The sequence below is a fragment of the Somniosus microcephalus genome, chromosome 10 (assembly GCF_052327205.1).
Source record: "Somniosus microcephalus isolate GS21.2 chromosome 10, FLI_Smic_1.0, whole genome shotgun sequence".
NCBI classification, from domain to species: Eukaryota; Metazoa; Chordata; class Chondrichthyes; order Squaliformes; family Somniosidae; genus Somniosus; species Somniosus microcephalus.
In genome coordinates, this window is record NC_140996.1 from 184849280 (window position 1) to 184867232 (window position 17953).

Consider the following 17953-nt stretch of genomic DNA (forward strand, 5'->3'; position numbering starts at 1 on the left):
CAGAGTGGTTCTATTTTTTTCAGCCATGTCTAATATGTTTCTCAATTTTCTCATTGAGTTTATGTCATGAGTAACTGCCATACAGATCAGGATAGTGGCATACTGATCCCCAGTTTGTGCTGGGTTAGCTGAAAGAGCAGCTGTAGGGATGTTACAATTGTCTAAGATTTTAGAGAGAACAAGATTTTATACTCTGGATCTGTGTGGAAAAAAAATTCTAACTTCCTCCTTGTTGTTCTAATGATAATCCAGAATCTATGCCACCTTGTTATCAATTTGACAGCCAATGGAACCAATTTTTCACCATTTACCTTCTCAAAAATGTCATAATTGTGGAAATTTCTCTTAGATCCCCAAAAGCTCCCATTCTTTGAGCCATTCTCTAATGATATCCTCTCATTTGAATTATTTTAGGTAATAATTGAAATTGGCCTTGACTTATATCCTGCAGAGAGGAAAATGTTTAGATGCACTTGTTGATTTGGGCAGTGGAGAGAATGATGTTACTGGCTGAATAAATGAAATAGATTAGATTGAATAGAATAAAATCTATATGCTTGTAGTTAGCAATGTTTCTATAATTTATAAGACTTTGTCCATATGAGTTGGCATAGGTTGCCTCGCCCACTTCTGGGAGCATGAGGTTAGCCTTCTGAAATGTCAGAGTGATGAACCTTTATCTGTAGAAAAGCTATCCGTTCCGCTAAAGAATATAAAAAATAGGAGCAGGGGTAGGCCTACCCTATAAAGCTCTCTAAGAATACATATCAATGAAATCACCTCTCATTCTTCTAAATTCCAGAGAATATAGGCCCATTCTACTCAACCTCTCCTCATAGGACAACCCTCATCCCAGGACTCAATCATGTGAACCTTTGTTGCAACCCCCTCTGTTGAGTCTGTGTTTCCAAATGTAGTTATGCTGAATAACTGGACACAGACTACAGAAATAATTAAACAGGTCTTTAGTAATTGAGGGTCAGGGCTGAACTGGAATACACTTTGCTCCACAGGGTTTATATACCGGTGTGGTCACCACCGGTACTACAATGTACAGGAGCCATCAAAAAGTAGTCCATCACCTTAAGGTATCCTCTTAAGGTGGTACAGGTTACATACACTACAATTCCTCCCCTTTTAGCTTAACAGTGTACACCCCAATTTAAACATTACATGGATAACATATATGCAACTTTCACACAAAACTGTTCAAAGATTCAGTCTCTGAGGAGGCCTCCTGATCCGGGCCGGATAACGCCTTTCAGGGGTCTCTGGTTCTAGTTGCTGGGGTGACTCATCCATTTGATCTCCTATGGATTGAACATCATCATGTACGTTCGAGTCTGAGGTAGATGCTACAGGCTCAATAACTTCTTCAACTGGTGTCTCTGCCGTAGACATGGGGTCGACCCTTGTTCTCGATTCCACAAGTTGGTCAGCATGACGTCGTATTACGTTCTCTCCAACGTCTACCGTGTACATCAAGGGTCCTTGTCGGGCATGAATTGTTCCAGATTGCCATTTATCATTCCTATAGTCCCTGGTTGTCCTATTTCGAAACTCCGAGTGGCCTTGTTATTTACGTGCTGGAATTGCTTGTTTTCAACTTCCCTACGCACATTGGGTTTTAACAAATCCAACCGGGACCGCAACCTCCTGTTATAGAACATTATGGCAGGGCTTTGATTTGTCACTGCATGAGTGGCGTCTCGATATGCCATCAGGAAATTGTCCACCTTGTGTTGTAGTGGAATATGGTCTTCGCTCATGGCCTTTATCGCCTTTTTGAACGTTTGTACAAATCTCTCGGCCAACCCATTTGTAGCTGGATGATATGGGGCAGATGTATAGTGTTTCACCCCATTCTTTTTCATGAATTTCTGGAATTCTTCTAACATGAACTGTGGTCCGTTGTCTGAACATATTTGTTCCGGCAACCCATTCCTTGCAAATATGGTTCTTGGAACTGCGATCGTCTTTTCAGAGGTAGTGGTCGACATCTTAATCACTTCTGGCCATTTAGAATGTGCGTCTACTGCTATCAAAAACATGGAATCCATGAATGGACCTGCAAAGTCGATATGCACACGTTGCCATGGGGTTGAAGGCCATTCCCACGGATGCAGCGGTGCAATTGGAGGTGCGTTTTGAACTTTTTGGCACCCTGAGCAGCTTTTAGTCAGATCCTCTATTCGTTTGTCGATACCTGGCCACCACACATAAGCCCTAGCAAGGCTTTTCATCTTGACTCCCCCCAGATGATCTTCATGCAATTCCTTCAGAACTCTCTCCCTTAATTTAGGAGGAATAATCACCCTTGTTCCATACATCAATGTTCCTTGACAGACGGACAGCTGTTCTCGTCTGGCTGAGAATGCTGGTAACAGTGGGTCGCCATGTGCTGGCCATCCCTTCACTGTCAAATCGTAGACCCGAGACAGTGTCGGGTCGTTTCGGGTCTCTCTCTCAATACCCGCATTGGTGACTGGTAAGCATTCGATGATGGTTGAGTGAAATATCTCGACAGGGTCAACTGCCGGTGCCTCTTCCGCTGTAGGTAGTGGCAGGCACGACAGCCCATCAGCATTACCATGTTGCTTTGTACCTTTGAATTCGATATCATATTGATGTGCCCCTAGGAAAAGGGACCATCTCTGAAGCCTCTGCGCCGTCATAACCGGAACACCCTTCTTAGGGTTAAAAATGGAAACCAACGACTGGTGATCTGTCAGCAGCGTAAACTTTTGGCCTTGCAGGTAATGGTTAAATTTCTTAACTCCCCACACGAGGCTGAGAGCCTCCCTATCTATCTGAGCATAGTTGCGCTCTGCGGAGGTCAATGATCTGGATGTGAACGCGACTGGCCTTTCCAAGCCATTTGGAAACTTATGTGAGAGCACTGCCCCGATACCATATGGAGAAGCATCACAAGCTAAGCGAATAGGCAGCGTTGGGTTAAAGTGAGCCAACACTTCCTTAGAGGTGATCAGTGCCTTGCTTTTTTGAAAAGCCGGCTTACAATCATCGCTCCACTTCCATGGTATTCCCATTTGCAAAAGAGTGTTCAGCGGGTGTAACACCGTGGATAAATTTGGAAGAAACTTGTGGTAAAAGTTAACCAACCCAAGGAACGACCTCAACTGGGATACATTTTCCGGAGCGGGAGCTTTCACAACAGCTTCGATCTTGTCAGGTGACTTATGGAGCCCCTCCTGGTCAATGATGTGGCCGCAGTACGAGATTCACTTTTGAAAGAACTCACATTTCTGGCGATTAACTCTGAGCCCATATTCTTTCAATCTGGTGAGCACCTGCTCCAAATTCGCGAGGTGATCCTTATCATCATCTGTAATCAGAATGTCGTCCAGGTAGCATTGTGTGCCTGGAATTCCCTGCAATACCTGCTCCATGGCCCTTTGCCAAATCGCTGGAGCCGATGCCACTCCAAAAACCAGTCTATTATACCGAAATAAGCCCTTATGTGTGTTGATCGTGAGATACTGGCGTGACGCTTCATCAACTTCCATCTGTAGGTACGCCTGCGCCAGGTCTATCTTGGTGAAGTGTTTCCCGCCAGACAGCGAAGCGAAGATATCTTCAATCCGAGGAAGCGGATATTGCACCGTGTGAAGAACCGGATTAACAGTGATCTTGAAATCGCCACAGATGCGAACCTTCCCAGGTTCCCCCGGCTTGTTGCTCAACGAACGCTTCATGACAGGAACAATGGGTGTGGCCCATTCGCTCCAGTCCACCTTTGACAGTACTCCTGAACGTTCTAGCCCTTCCAGCTCTGCTTCCACAGCAGGTCGTATCGCATAAGGTACCGGTCTGGCTTTGAAAAATTTTGGGTTTGCATGTTCTTCAACCTTGATGTTTGCCGTAATTCCTTTCAGTGTTCCCAGTCCCTGTTGGAACACCTCCTTAGCATCGTCCAATATTTTGGACAGTCGTTTAGGTTTGACGTCGTCCTCTTTACAGGAATCTACAGTCAGTGCTTGTATGGAATGCCAGTCCACATTTATTCTCCGGATCCATTCCCGTCCCAGTAGTGGCGGACCTCCATCAGGTAACACATACAAGTCCATTTCCTGACTTTCTTTACCATTGTAGACCACATTTACTTTTATCTTTCTGATGGGGTATACTATTTGCCCCGTGTATGTTTTCAATACAACCTCCGTATCCCTCAGGGGAATGTGCGAGAATAACCTTTTGTAATCTTGCTTATTCATGACCGTCAATGCCGATCCAGTGTCCAATTCCATCTTCACTTGGACTCCTGCTATCCGAAGCGTGACCCAGATAGTTTGGTGGTCTGCTGTGTTACCCACATTATGTATTTTTAGACAACCCAGTTCCTTACTGCTGGAGTCTGAATCCATCTTCTGTTCATCCGAACTGTTCTCTGTCACCTTGTGTACTTTTTTGTACTTCTCCTGCGGCGACTTTTTGCTGCTGGTCTTCTTTCCTGACCGGCATACTCTCGCTATGTGACCAAGTTTGCCACATTGCCTGCATTCTTTATCTTTGAACCAGCACTGGTTCTGGTCATGCGTTGTCCTTCTGCAACGATAGCACTTTACTGCGCCCAATGCCATTTCATTGGTGCTGAATTCCAATGGCCTTTGCTGTATCTCTGCAGCGCCTCGTGCTGCTGCCTCGTGCGATGCTGCAATGCTGAAAGCTTTGTCCAGCGTAAGATCCTTTTCCTCTAGCAGTCGCTTCTGGGTTCCTTCCCTTAGGAGCCCACACACAAACTTATCTCTCAGTGCGTCTGCTAGTCCTGTACCGAACTGACAGTACTTTGATAACTTGCGCAGTTCGATTAAGAATTCAGCGTTGCTTTCCTCTTTAAGTTGAATTCTTTTGTAGAATTTAAATCGTTCCGCTATCAGCAGCGGCGTGGGGTTTAAATGCTCTTGCAGGATAGTAACAATATCCGCGAAACTCTTTCCTACCGGTTTATCTGGTGTTACAAGGTTCCTTAATAACCCGTCCGTCTTCGCACCCATCGAGTTTAATAGGGTTAGTGCTTTCTTATCCTCCGGTACCTCATTCGTTGTACAGTAAACTTCGACGCGTTCCACATAAGTGGCCCAATCTTCCACATCGCTATCAAAAGCAGTGATGTTACCCGTTTTTGGCATCCTTGTTGAGTTTCCTTTCCTTCGGATATGATTATTATTTTATTTTATTTTTATTTTCAAAATGGCGGCTTCCCGCGCTTGGCGGCTTTTCCCGCGCTTGTCTTCTTCCCCCGCCGACTCAAAATGGCGATTACCGCGCTGTTGCCGTTCTCGCCTCCCAGCGGTCCTATAGAGTCATAGAGTCATAGAGTTTTACAGCACAGAAAGAGGCCCTTCAGCCCATCGTGTCTGCGCCGCCCATCCATCCCTGTCCAGTCTAATCCCATTTTCCAGCATTTGGTCCATAGCCTTGTATGCAATGGCATTTCAAGTGCTCATCCAAATGCTTCTTGAATGTTGTGAGGGTTCCTGCCTCTACCACCCTTTTAGGCATTGAGTTCCACATTCCAACCACCCTCTGGGTGAAAAAGTTCCTCCTCAAATCCCCTCTAAATCTCCTGCCCCTTACCCTGAATCTATGCCCCCTTGTTATTGACCCCCCTACTAAGGGGAAAAGTTCCTCTTTGTCTACCCTATCTATGCCCCTCATCATTTTGTACACCTCAATCAGGTCCCCCCTCAGCCTTCTTTGCTCCAAGGAAAACAACCCCAGCCTGTTTAGTCTTTCTTCATAGCTGAGGCGCTCCATCCCAGGTAACATCCTGGTGAATCTTCTCTGCACCCTCGCCAAAGCAATCACATCCTTCCTATAGTGAGGTGACCAGAACTGCACACAGTACTCCAGCTGTGGCCTCACCAGCGTTTTGTACAGCTCCATCATAACCTCCCTGCTCTTATATTCTATGCCTCGGCTAATGAAGGCAAGTATCCCATATGCCTTTTTAACCACCTTATCTACCTGTTTCGCTGCCTTCAGGGATCTATGTACATGTTCACCAAGGTTCCTCTGACCCTCTGTACTTCCTTATTTTCCCCTACGCTGCTGCTCTTGTTCCCCGCCGCTCCCGCGGTCCTTGTGGACATAAACGCTTTTCTGGCTGCTGCGCGTCTCTGCCCCGATTGCAGTCCGGCCCCTGACACCGGCTGCGGTCGTGTTCTCCGCCCTTTTCGTCGTTTCCCGCCCCTTCTCTTACTGACAACTCGGCCGACTTCCCCCCCCCGTGCCGCTCGATCGGGCTTACCCGCCGCTGTCGTCGAAGGGATGTTCACTGATGTTTGACTTCGTGGCCAGAAACCAACTCTGGTTCCCGATTGCCTCCTGTGCTATGCAGTGCCCAGCAGGATGTTGAGGGTGGATGTCCTTGATCGACGCCCGTTTCAGAGGCGAAGCTTCCTTTGATGCAACTGCCACTAGGTAAGATCAGACTCGTCGCCACTGTTGAGTCTGTGTTTCCAAATGTAGTTATGCTGAATAACTGGACACAGACTACAGAAATAATTAAACAGGTCTTTAGTAATTTGGGGTCAGGGCTGAACTGGAATACACTTTGCTCCACAGGGTTTATATACCGGTGTGGTCACCACCGGTACTACAATGTACAGGAGCCATCAAAAAGTAGTCCATCACCTTAAGGTATCCTCTTAAGATGGTACAGGTTACATACACTACACCCTCTAAGGCAAGTATATCCTTCCTTAGATAAGGAGACCAAAACTGTACACTGTACTCCAGGTGTGGTCTCACCAAAGCCCTATATAATTGCAGCAAGACTTCCTTACCCTTATACTCCAACCCCCTTGCAATAATACCATTTGCCTTCCTAATTGCTTGCTGTACCTGCATGTTAACTTTCTGTGATTCGTGTACAAGGATACCCAAATCCCTCTGCATACCAACATTTACTGGTCTCGCACCTTTTTAAAAAATTCTGCTTTTCTATTCTTGCAAACAAAGTGGATAATTTCACACTTCCCCACATTACACTTCATCTGCCACCTTCTTGCCCACTCACTTAACCTGTCAATATCCCTTTGCAGCTACTTTGCATCCTTCTCACAGCTTACTTTCACACCTAACTTTGTATCATCAGCAAACCCAAAAATGATTCCTACTCTCTTTTCTGTCCATTAACCAATCCTCAATCCATACTGATATCCCCGATCCTATGAACCCTAATCTTGTGTAACAACCTCTTGTGTGGCACCTTTTTGAATGCCTTTTGAAAATCCAAATATACTAAATCCACTGGTTCCTCCATATCTACCCTGCTAGTTATTAGGGATGGGCAATAAATGCTGCCCACATCCCATAAACGAATTTTTAAAAAAACCTCAGAAAACTCCATAGATTTATCCAGCACAATTTCCCTTTCATAAAACCTTGTTGATACTGCCTAATCATATTATGATTTTCTAAATACCCTGTTACCACATCCCTAATAATAGATTCTAGCATTTTCATTACTATCGATGTCAGGCTAACTGGCCTATAGTTCCCTATTTTCTCTCTCCCTCCTTTCTTGAATAGCAAGGTTTGCTACCTTCCAATCCATGGGGGCCATTCTAGAATCTAGGGAATTCTGGAAGATCAAAGCCAATGCATCCATTATCTCTGCAGCAACTTCTTTTAAAAGCCTATGATGTACGCCATCAGGTCCTGGGGATTTGTCGGCTTTTAGCCCCATTAATTTCTCCAGTACTTTTCTTTACTAATATTAATTACCTTAAGTTACTCGCTCTTCTTAGACCCGTGGTTCCCTACTATTTCCGGTATGTTTTTTGTGTCTTCCTTACTGTGAAGACAGATACAAAGGGCTAGATTTTCGGGGAGCTGCCAGGCGGGGTTTCAGGCGTGTGGGGGGGGGGGGGGGAAATCCCAAATTTGGGGGTCCCGATACCATCCCGCCCAAAACCCCACCTCACGTGAGTTTCAGGGGCGGCGGGTACCCGCCCCGCACTGGGACCCGCTGAAACCAGGCGGGAAGGGATTAGTGCCGGCAGTTTTTAGCCTAATCCCTATTTTGAGGGGTTTCATGTGGGTTTCCCGACGGCTTCAAACCACGCCAGGTTAGAGCAGGCGGGCCGTTGGGTTGAAGGTGTTGGAGGGGTCGCGATGGCGGCGCTCAGGTGAGTGATGGGTGCATGAGTGCAAAGGTAAGTGTGTTTGGTGTGTCTAAAGTGTGTAAAGAACTTTTACTTACCTGTACTTACCTTAACAGCCTTTCTTCCTGTAGCCGTCGGGAGCGCATCACTCAGCCGGAACTGAAAGCTAAACGGCTGCGATCTGTCAAAAGTGACAACCTTCAGCTTTGAGTGCCGGTAAGAGTTCTAACTGAGTCTGTGCAGAATGACTCAGCTTAAAACTCAGAGTGTCAGTGTTTCACAGCTTCAAACAGCTGTGAGACACTGATATTTCGTCTGTCACCTGTTGCTGGGTGGCCCTTAATTGGCCTGCTGAGCCCGCTGGGCGGGCTCAACAAGGTCAATCAAGGGAAAATCGCGCGGATTGGCCAGACGTCGAAGTAGGCGGGTCAAAAACCCAAAAGGGGAAGTCCCACCGCCTTCCCGACAGGTTCGGCAAAATCTACCCCAAAATATTTGTTTAACATCTGTCATTTCCTTATTCCCCATTTTAATTTCTTCTGCCTCTGCCTCTAAGGGACCCATGTTTACTTTCGCTACTCTCTTCCTTTTTACATACTTGTAGAAGCTCTTACAATCAAAAGTTAGGGAACAGTAGCATAGAGGTAATGTCACTGGGCTAGCAATCCAGAGGCCTGGACTAATGATCCAGAGACGCAAGTACAAATCCCACCACGGCAGCTGTGGAATTTAAATTCAGTTAATTAAATAAATCTGGAATCAGTAATGGTAACCATGAAACTATTGGATTGTCGTAAAAACCCATCTGGTTCACTAATGTCCTTTTAGAGAAGGAAATCTGGCGTCCTTACCTGGTCTGGCCTATATGTGACTCCAGACTCTTAACTGCCCTCTGAAATGGCCTAGCACTCAGTTGTAACAAACCTCTATGAAACAAAATAATAAAAATGAAACCGGACGGACCACCCGGCATCAACCCCTACGGACATGGTGACAGCACACCCGGTCCAGTCAACCCTGCAAAGTCCTCCTCTGGGGACTTGTGCCAAAATTAGGAGAGCTGTCCCACAGCTAGTCAAGCAACAGACTGACTTAGTCATACTCACAGAATCATACCTTTCAACCAATGTCCCAAACTCCTCCATCACCACCGGCAGGACAGACCCACAGTGGTATACAGTCAGGAAGGAGTGGCCCTGGGAGTCCACAACATTGACTCCGGACCCCATGAAGTCTACATGGCTTCAGGTCAAGCATAGGCAAGGAAACCTCCTGCTGATTACCACTACCGTCCTCCCTCAGCTGATGAATCAGTACTCCTCCATGTTGAACACCACTTGGAAGAAGCACTGAGAGTAGCAAGGGCCCAGAATGTACTCTGGGTGGGGGACTTCAATGTCCATCATGAGTGGCTCGGTAGCACCACTACTGACCGAGCTGGCCGAGTCCTGAAAGACATAGATGCCAGTCTGGGCCTGCGACAGGTGGTGAGGGAACATGAGGGAAAAACCTACTTGACCTCGTCCTCACCAATCTACCTGTCGCAGATGCAACTGTCCATGACCGTATTGGTAGCAGTGACCACCGCACAGCCTTTGTGGCGACGAAGTCCTGTCTTCATACTGAGGACACCCTGCATCGTGTTGTGTGGCACCACCGTGCTAAATGGAATAGATTCAGAACAGATCTAGCAGCTCAAAACTGGGCATCCATGAGGCACTGTGGGCCATCAGCAGCAGCAGAATTGTATTCCACCACAATCTGTAACCTCATGGCCCGGCATATCCCTCACTCTACCATTACCATCAAGCCAGGGGACCAACCCTGGTTCAATAAGGAGTGTAGAAGAGCATGCCAGGAGCAGCACCTGGCATACCTAAAAATGAGGTGCCAACCTGGGGAAGCTGCAACACAGGACTACATGCATGCTAAAAAGCCGAAGCAGCATGCTGTAGACCGGGCTAAGTGATCCCACAATCAATGGATCAGATCAAAGCTCTGCAGTCCTGCCACATCCAGTCGTGAATGGTGGTGGACCATTAAACAACTAACGGGAGGAGGAGGCTCCATGAATATCCCCATCCTCAATGATGGTGGAGCCCAGCATGTGAGTGCAAAAGACAAGGCTGAAGCGTTTGCAACCATCTTCAGCCAGAAGTGCCGAGTGGATGATCCATATCGGCCTCCTCCTGAGGTCCCTACCATCACAGAAGCCAGTCTTCAGCCAATTCGATTCACTCCACGTGATATCAAGAAACGCTGAGCGCACTGGATACAGCAAAGGCTATGGGCCCTGACAACATCCCGGCTAACGTGCTGAAGACTTGTGTGCCAGAACTGGGCGCACCTCTAGCCAAACTGTTACAGTACAGCTACAACACTGGCATTTATCCGACAATGTGGAAAACTGCCCAGGTATGTCCTGTCCACAAAAAGCAGGACAAATCCAATCTGGCCAATTACCACCCCATCAGTCTACTCCCAATCATCAGCAAAGTGATGGAAGGTGTCATCAACAGTGCTATCGAGCGGCACTTACTCACCAATAACCTGCTCACTGATGCCCAGCTTGGATTCCGCCAAGACCACTTGGCTCCAGACCTCATTACAGCTTTGGTCCAAACATGGACAAAGGAGCTGAATTCCGGAGGAGAAGTAAGAGTGACTGCCCTTTACATCAAGGTTGTATTTGACCGAGTGTGGCATGAAGGCGCCCTAGTAAAACTGAAGTCAATGGGAATCGGGGTGGGGGGGAAAACTCTCCACTAGCTGGAGTCCTACCTAGCACAAAGGAAGATGGTTGTGGTGATTGAAGGTCAATCATCACAGCCCCAGGACATCGCAGTAGGAGTTCCTCAGGGCAGTGGCCTAGGCCCAACCATCTTCAGCTGCTTCATCAATGACCTTCCCGCCAACATAAGGTCAGAAATGGGGATGTTCGCTGATGACTGCACAGTGTTCAGTGCCACTCACAACTCCTCAGATAACGAAGCAGTCCATGGCCGCTTGCAATAAGACCTGGACGATGTTCAGGCTTGGGCTGATAAGTGGCAGGTAACATTCGTGCCACAGAAGTGCCAGGCAATGACTATCTCCAACAAGCGAGAGTCTAACCACTGCCCCTTAACATTCAACGGCATTACCATTGCTGAATCCCCCACCATCAACATCCTGGGGGTCACCATTGACCAGAAACTTAACTGGACCAGCCACATAAATACTGTGGCAACAAGAGCAGGTCAGAGGCTAGGTATTCTGCGGCGAGTGTCTCACTTCCTGACTCCCGAAAGCCTTTCTACCATCTACAAGGCATAAGTAAGGAGTGTGATGGAATACTCTCCACTTGCCTGGATGAGTGCAGCTCCAACAACACTCAAGAAGCTCGACACCATCCAGGACAAAACAGCCCGCTTGATTGGCACCCCATCCACCACCTTAAACATTCACTCCCTCCACCACCGGCGTACCGTGGCTGTAGTGTGTACCATCTAGAAGATGCACTGCAGTAACTCGCCAAGGCTTCTTTGGCAGCACCTCCCAAACCTGCGACCTCTTCCACCTAGAAGGACAAGGGCAGCAGGTGCATGGGAACACCACCACCTCCAAGTTCCCCTCCAAGTCACACACCATCCTGACTTAGAAGCATATTGCCGATCCTTCATTGTCGCTGGGTCAAAATCCTGGAACTCCCTACCTAACAGCACTGTGGGATTATCTTCACCACACGGACTGCAGCAGTTCAAGAAGGCAGCTCACCACCACCTTCTCAAGGGTAATTAGGGATGGGCAATAAATACTGGCCTTGCCAGCGACGCCCACATCCCATAAACAAGTTTTATTTTAAATCTATTTTTATATAGATTCATAGTATGGTAGCAGCATAGAAGGATGCCATTCTGTGCTGGCTCTCTGCAAGAGCACTTCAGCGATTCCCCTGCAGTCTTGGTGGTTTGGCTTCTATCTCTGGAAAGGAATGGTTTGTTTGTATTAGCATTCATCCTATCCTTTCCTAGAATTCAGTCTGACTACTGACTCCATTTAAAGGATACATTTAAGACAATTCTTAAGGCATTTCTCCTACATCATACATACTTGATAACGTCAATGAGATTCCACTAGCACAGGGTGATTCTAGAGCCTAGATTTTTCACTCGGGCAAAGTAGTAGGCATGCGTGCATTTGCACGCACATGTAAATAAAATTTTAATAGCACTAAAATTGTTGTGTGTGCAGACACTGCTCTTGGCAAGGTTTGGAAGTAAAACTTAGGGAGTCGGAGAGGAATTTTAGAGTATTTGTTCCCTTATTGATCCTGGGTTTTTCCTTTTTATTTGCCTCTCCCAGGGGATTACATGCCTGCGGGGGTGGATGTGAGGTGAGGTGGGTAGGGAGTTCTGGGGAGGGAAGAAGTGTTTAGTCATGCTGGTCTGGCCATCATGGTGTGGAGTAGTGCTTGATGGACCACATTATCTTTTCCTGCCCGTCAATTTTGTATGTTCTTAAAACAACTTCCAAAGTGAGGTCGGATGGGGTAGATGCACATGGGACTGGTCATGTAGTAGACAGAGTTGGTAGTTAAGTGAAGGCTTCCCATATTTGAATGGCATGAATGTCTTTCGCAGCCACCCTTGCTGACCCATCACATCTCTGACTCGGTCTCCATAACTCTTACTATTGCCATCCTAATTTCTTCAAGGCCTGTGTTTTCCACCATATCTGTTTATGGCAACCATATACCATTGCTGTCGCATTCATTCAGATTTTCCTTTTTCATTGCTTTGTCATTGCAAACTCCTTACGCCTTCATAACCCTCCCTCAAGTCTTGTTGCTGCAAGTTTAGAAAACCAAAAATAATAAGAAAATTAAAGACAGAAGAAAAATAATTACTTGCATTTATACAGCACCTTTTCACATTGTCAAATGTCTCAAAATGCTTCACTCAGAGAATTGCTGTTTAAAGTGTATTAACTGTTATGCAGGCACACAATCAACATCTCTGCACAAGAAACGAAGGAAACAGACAGTCAGGCAAGTTCCAATCAAAAATAAGAAAGTGAAAAGCAAAAAGTAACATCTAAAATAAATTGTATAAAAAACAAAGGACAAGGTGACAAATAAATATTTTTTTCCCTTACAGATCAAAAAAAACCCTGAATTATTGGGGCCATGGAGATGGACCCTCAAAATTGATTGATACTAATCCAGGCTGTTTTAAACTGATGACATAAAAAATTGATTCGATTATGAATTTCTGTTGGTTGACACCTAGGCGTATGCTACCTCTTAGTGTTTTATACTCTATTTATTTGGGTGGACATGGATGATATTTTTGTTTTTCATCAAGTTACACATTGCCAGCTATTTTATGACTACCTCATTTAAAAAAAATGTGAGTGCAAAGACAGGTTAGTAGTGGAAGCTCAGATCCAGGCTTAAAATCTGCATTTGCCTGAATCTTTGCGCCAGAGTAAAGTTTTTTCAACTTGCATTTATATAGCACCTTTAACGTAAAAAAATGTCCCATGGCATTTCACATAGGCATGAAGAAAATGGGCATCAAACCATAGGAAATGGATTTTAAGGAGTGTCTTAAAGAAGAGGGAGGTGGCGAGGCAGAGGGGTTTAGGGAGGGAATTTCAGAGTGGGATCTAGGCAGCTGAAGGCATGGCATCCAGTGGTGGGATGAAGGATGCACAAGAGGCCAAAGTGAGAGGAACAGGGTGGTTGTGGGGCGGGGGGGGGGGGTGGTTACAGGCTTGGTGGAGGTTACAAAAACAGGGAGGGGAGGGCCATGGAGGGATTGAAGCAAAAAGGTAAGAATTTTAAATTTGAGGCTTTAGGGAACCAGGAGCCAATGTAAGCCAGCAAGGATGAACTTGATGAAAAATAGGTTATGGGCAACAAGATTTTTGATGAGCTGAAATTTATGAATGTTAGAGGAAGGTAGACTGGCCAGGAGAGCATTGAAATAATATTTTTTTAACTCTTGGGATATGGATTTTCTGTACAAATCTAACATTTTAGCAAGTTCTTTCATGCACATTAACCGCCTATAAACAGAAATGAATTAAATGTCTGGATATGCTGTTTTTGGTGGTGTTGGTTGAAGGATAAATATTGGCCAATAGTTCTCTTCCTCAAATAGTGCTAATGCATCGTTTATGTCCACCTGAGCAGGCAGGCGGGATCTCGGTTTAACATCTGAAGGATGGCACCTCCAATAGTGCAGCACTCCCTCAGTACTGCATTGAAGTGTCAGCCTAGAATATGTGCTTAAATCCTGGAATGGGGCTTAAAACCACAACCTTCTGCAATGGAAGCGAATGCTCTCACTAAGCCAAACTGACACTGAAAGGATTTTGTAGAATTCTGAAGTGCAAAATTTACATTTGTTGTATTAATTTGCTGAGAATCTTTACACTGAAAATTATTTTTCATTTATCATTTTACAGGGAAAACTAGTAGAGAAGGAAAACCTCTTTTTTGCTGTAAAAACCTGCAAAAAATTCCACCAGGAAAGAAGTAAGTTACTGCTAATGTGCAGTGTGTTTGAAGGATATTTTTACATTCTGCAGTACCAAAAGCCAGCTCATGTACAACATGTACTTCTGTTACGCACTACATCTAGTGCCTTTTTATGTTGGGATTGTGCAATAGTCTGGATATATACTCTGGGGATATATCAGAGAAGATTTAAATATTGCTTTATTTAATAGCATTGGGCATTTTATGACTGCATCTTTAAGGCAGAATTCTTCTAGTTTTCATTGAATCTGATAGCACATCATCCCATCATTCCTGTGCCAGCTCTTTGAAAGAGCCATCCAATTAGTCCCACACCCCCACTGTTTCCCCATAGACCTGCAAATTTTTCTTTTCTAAGTGTGTATCCAATTCCCTTTTAAAAGTTACTATCGAATCTGCTTCATGCACCCTTTCAGGCAGTCACTAAGTATATTAGAACAATACATAGCACAAAATGTGAATGGGTGTGTTAAAGACTTAACTTGTAAGGTACTTCAGATCTGTAAATTATCATTCTCTGCCATATTTCATACATGTACCGTATGTACAGAGATGGTTGTATTTCTTCAAAAATGGTCTTTATATAACTATTTTAAAAAGAAATTCAAACTCTTAATGATGCTAGATTTTGCACATTCTACAACTATATTTGAATTACTAAAAAGCGGTATCTTTTTGGTGTTATAATTACTTGAACCAAGTTACAAATGACCTTTGTTGGGTTTTTTTAATCACATTTCAAGACTTCTATCTAGTAAAGCACTTCAGTGGTACAGATGTCTCTTTGGCATTGAAGATATATTCAAATTAATTAATTCAATCTAGTATGTAGTTTGTTCAGTTTAGTTTATGGTTTCCCTTTAAATTCTTGGCCAGTGATGTAAACTGAGGTTCCTGGGACCCCTAACTTTTAAATATTGCTGGTCATTTTGCATGATTGGACTAGATTTGGACTTTGGTCTCTAGTTGTGAATAATGATGTAAATTATAGCTGAATGCACAAGTTGTTTAGACTGAGGGTGTCCAATCCCCAGCTTGAATGCCACTTCCAAATTTCAAACAGCAGCTCCTGACTGAACAAGAAATTTAGAGGAAAACCATTAGAAACAGGTGTAGGGGAAAAAAAATCAGACAAATAGCACCTCTGGGCCTCAGGAGTGTGGGAGATGGACCCTTGCCTTTCGCTCTCAGAAACTTGGCTTTCTCCCACCAGTTGGGACCAATAGTATTGTGGATTGCTAAAGCAGGTCCTTACTGGAGGGCAGGGCAGCGTTATTGGGAATCGGAGACAGCTATTAATCAGCCTTTTGTAATGCAGCGAAGCAAGCCAGCAGCATTATCTGTCTACTTTGTAAATTGAAATTCTGTGTTCTTTACCTAATTACTAATATTTGCTACACTACTAGTCACCTCCTGCTAATACTAATATTTGCTACACTACTAGTCACCTCCTGCTAATTTGAGTACCTACCCATTATCCCTACTCTCTGTCTCTTGCCGCTCAGCCAATTTCTTAACCAGGTCAATAATTTGCCCTCAATGCCGTGGGCTTCTACCTTAGTTAACAGTCTCTTATGAGCAACTTTATCAAATGCCTTCTAGAAGCCCATATAAATAACATCCATAGACATTCCCCTGTCCACTACTTTAGTCACCTCTTCAAAAAATTCAATCAGGTTTGTCAGCCATGACCTACCTTTCACACGCCATGTTTATGTAGCTTGTCCTCGTAATTTAACTCTCTAATCCCCTGTATCATTCTGGTGAATCTGCACTGCACCCCCTATCGGGCCAATATATCTTTCCTGAGGTGCGGTGCGCAAAACTAAACACAGTACTCCAGATGGAGTCTGACTAAGGCTCTATACAACTGAAGCAGAACTTCCTCAGTGAGGGTTGCCGTCAGGGCATTGCCAGCTCAACTCAGAGCATACCCAGAACATCTAAAGGGGCTTTGACATTTCAGTGCCAGTTCTACTGTCCGCTGCTAAGGCCAACCCCACCTGGTTTACTATGTGCTGCTTAGCATCAGACACCAGACAGAAGCAGCTGCTGAATCACAGAATCACAGAATCTACAGTGCAGATAGAGGCCATTTCAGCCCATCGAGCCTGCACCGACACATATCCCACCCTATCCCCACGTATTTAATCCCCTAACACTAAGTGTCAATTTATCATAGCCAAATCAACCTAACCTGCACATCTTTGGACTGTGGGAGGAAACCGGAGCACCCGGAGGAAACCCACGCAGACACAGGGAGAATGTGCAAACTCCACACAGACAGTCGCCCGAGGCCAGATTTGAACCCGGGTCCCTGGCGCTGTGAGGCAACAGTGCTAACCACTATGCCACCGTGCCCCCAATCCAGCAGCACTACTGGAACTCGGTAAGTTATCAAGTGAAACCGGCATCATCTGCAGACTTAACAGTGCAGAAAGGCTCATACAGGGCTGCTGAAAATGCAGCACTCTTGCCTTCCCCTTCCTATGGAAGGCCATTAACCAGACCGCCCTTAAACCACCCCCACCCCAAGCTTATGCAGTGTCTTCATTAAACCTTCCCATAAAACTCTGGGTTCAATAACCACAGAGCTTGCTGCCTCTAACTACCTGCCTGAGTCCTGATGCTGCATGCTTCTCATGCACGCTTGCCCGAATCCGGCATCACCAGCTATTGCAGAAGCAAATAGGAGAGAGAGGTAAATGTAGAAAAATAAGAAATAGCAAGTGAGAAAGGGCAAGGTGAAAAGAAGGAAAGCAATGTGAAAGAGAGACATAGGTGAAGGCGTGAACTGAAAATGTGGAAAGAGGGAAAAGCAAAGAAGCAAGAGGAGGGAGAGAATGCTAAAAGTGAATGAGAAAGAGAATGAGAATAAGTGTAAACCAAGGCCTGCAAAAATGCAAAATGGATTTGGAGTCGGATATGGTATTTAATTATGACTCTGGCAGACTCTGTAGCAACCCTTTATCATCATGACCTATAGATCTGGCCCATTGCTTGAAAAAGTTGGATACTTGGTTCAGATCATGTCATAGCCAGTTTAATTGATTTTGATTTGAGTTTTGTGAAAATTGTTAGAGTTGTCTGTTCAACACGAACTCTGAGCCCAAACTGGCAGAGGAAAAAAATTAAGTTTTTTTTATTTGTACTCCAGCTACAATTTTAAAGCCATTTGTCTGCATTCAATTTCAGTAGGCTGCTCAAACTGTTCCAATTGTCTAAATTGAGACAACTTTTTGCATCCTTCCATGTAAAAAGAGACTATATTATCTTATTAATGCTCATCTGATAG

General features: G+C 45.1%; 1 protein-coding gene across 6 annotated transcripts in view; it reads left to right on the forward strand.

The window, feature by feature from the left end:
* Positions 1–17953, forward strand: part of b3glcta (beta 3-glucosyltransferase a) — a 330362-nt gene that overhangs the window by 283282 nt on the left and 29127 nt on the right. For 2 of the 6 annotated variants that reach the window (XM_085999319.1, XM_085999318.1), the window contains exons 10-11: positions 13113–13161; positions 14586–14655. In XM_085999319.1, the coding sequence (XP_085855445.1) occupies positions 13113–13161; positions 14586–14655 (119 nt within the window). Of the gene's footprint in view, positions 1–13112; positions 13162–14585; positions 14656–16840; positions 17048–17953 lie in introns of those variants that run through there. The other 4 variants (XM_085999317.1, XM_085999316.1, XM_085999315.1 and 1 more) reach the window with 3 other exon arrangements.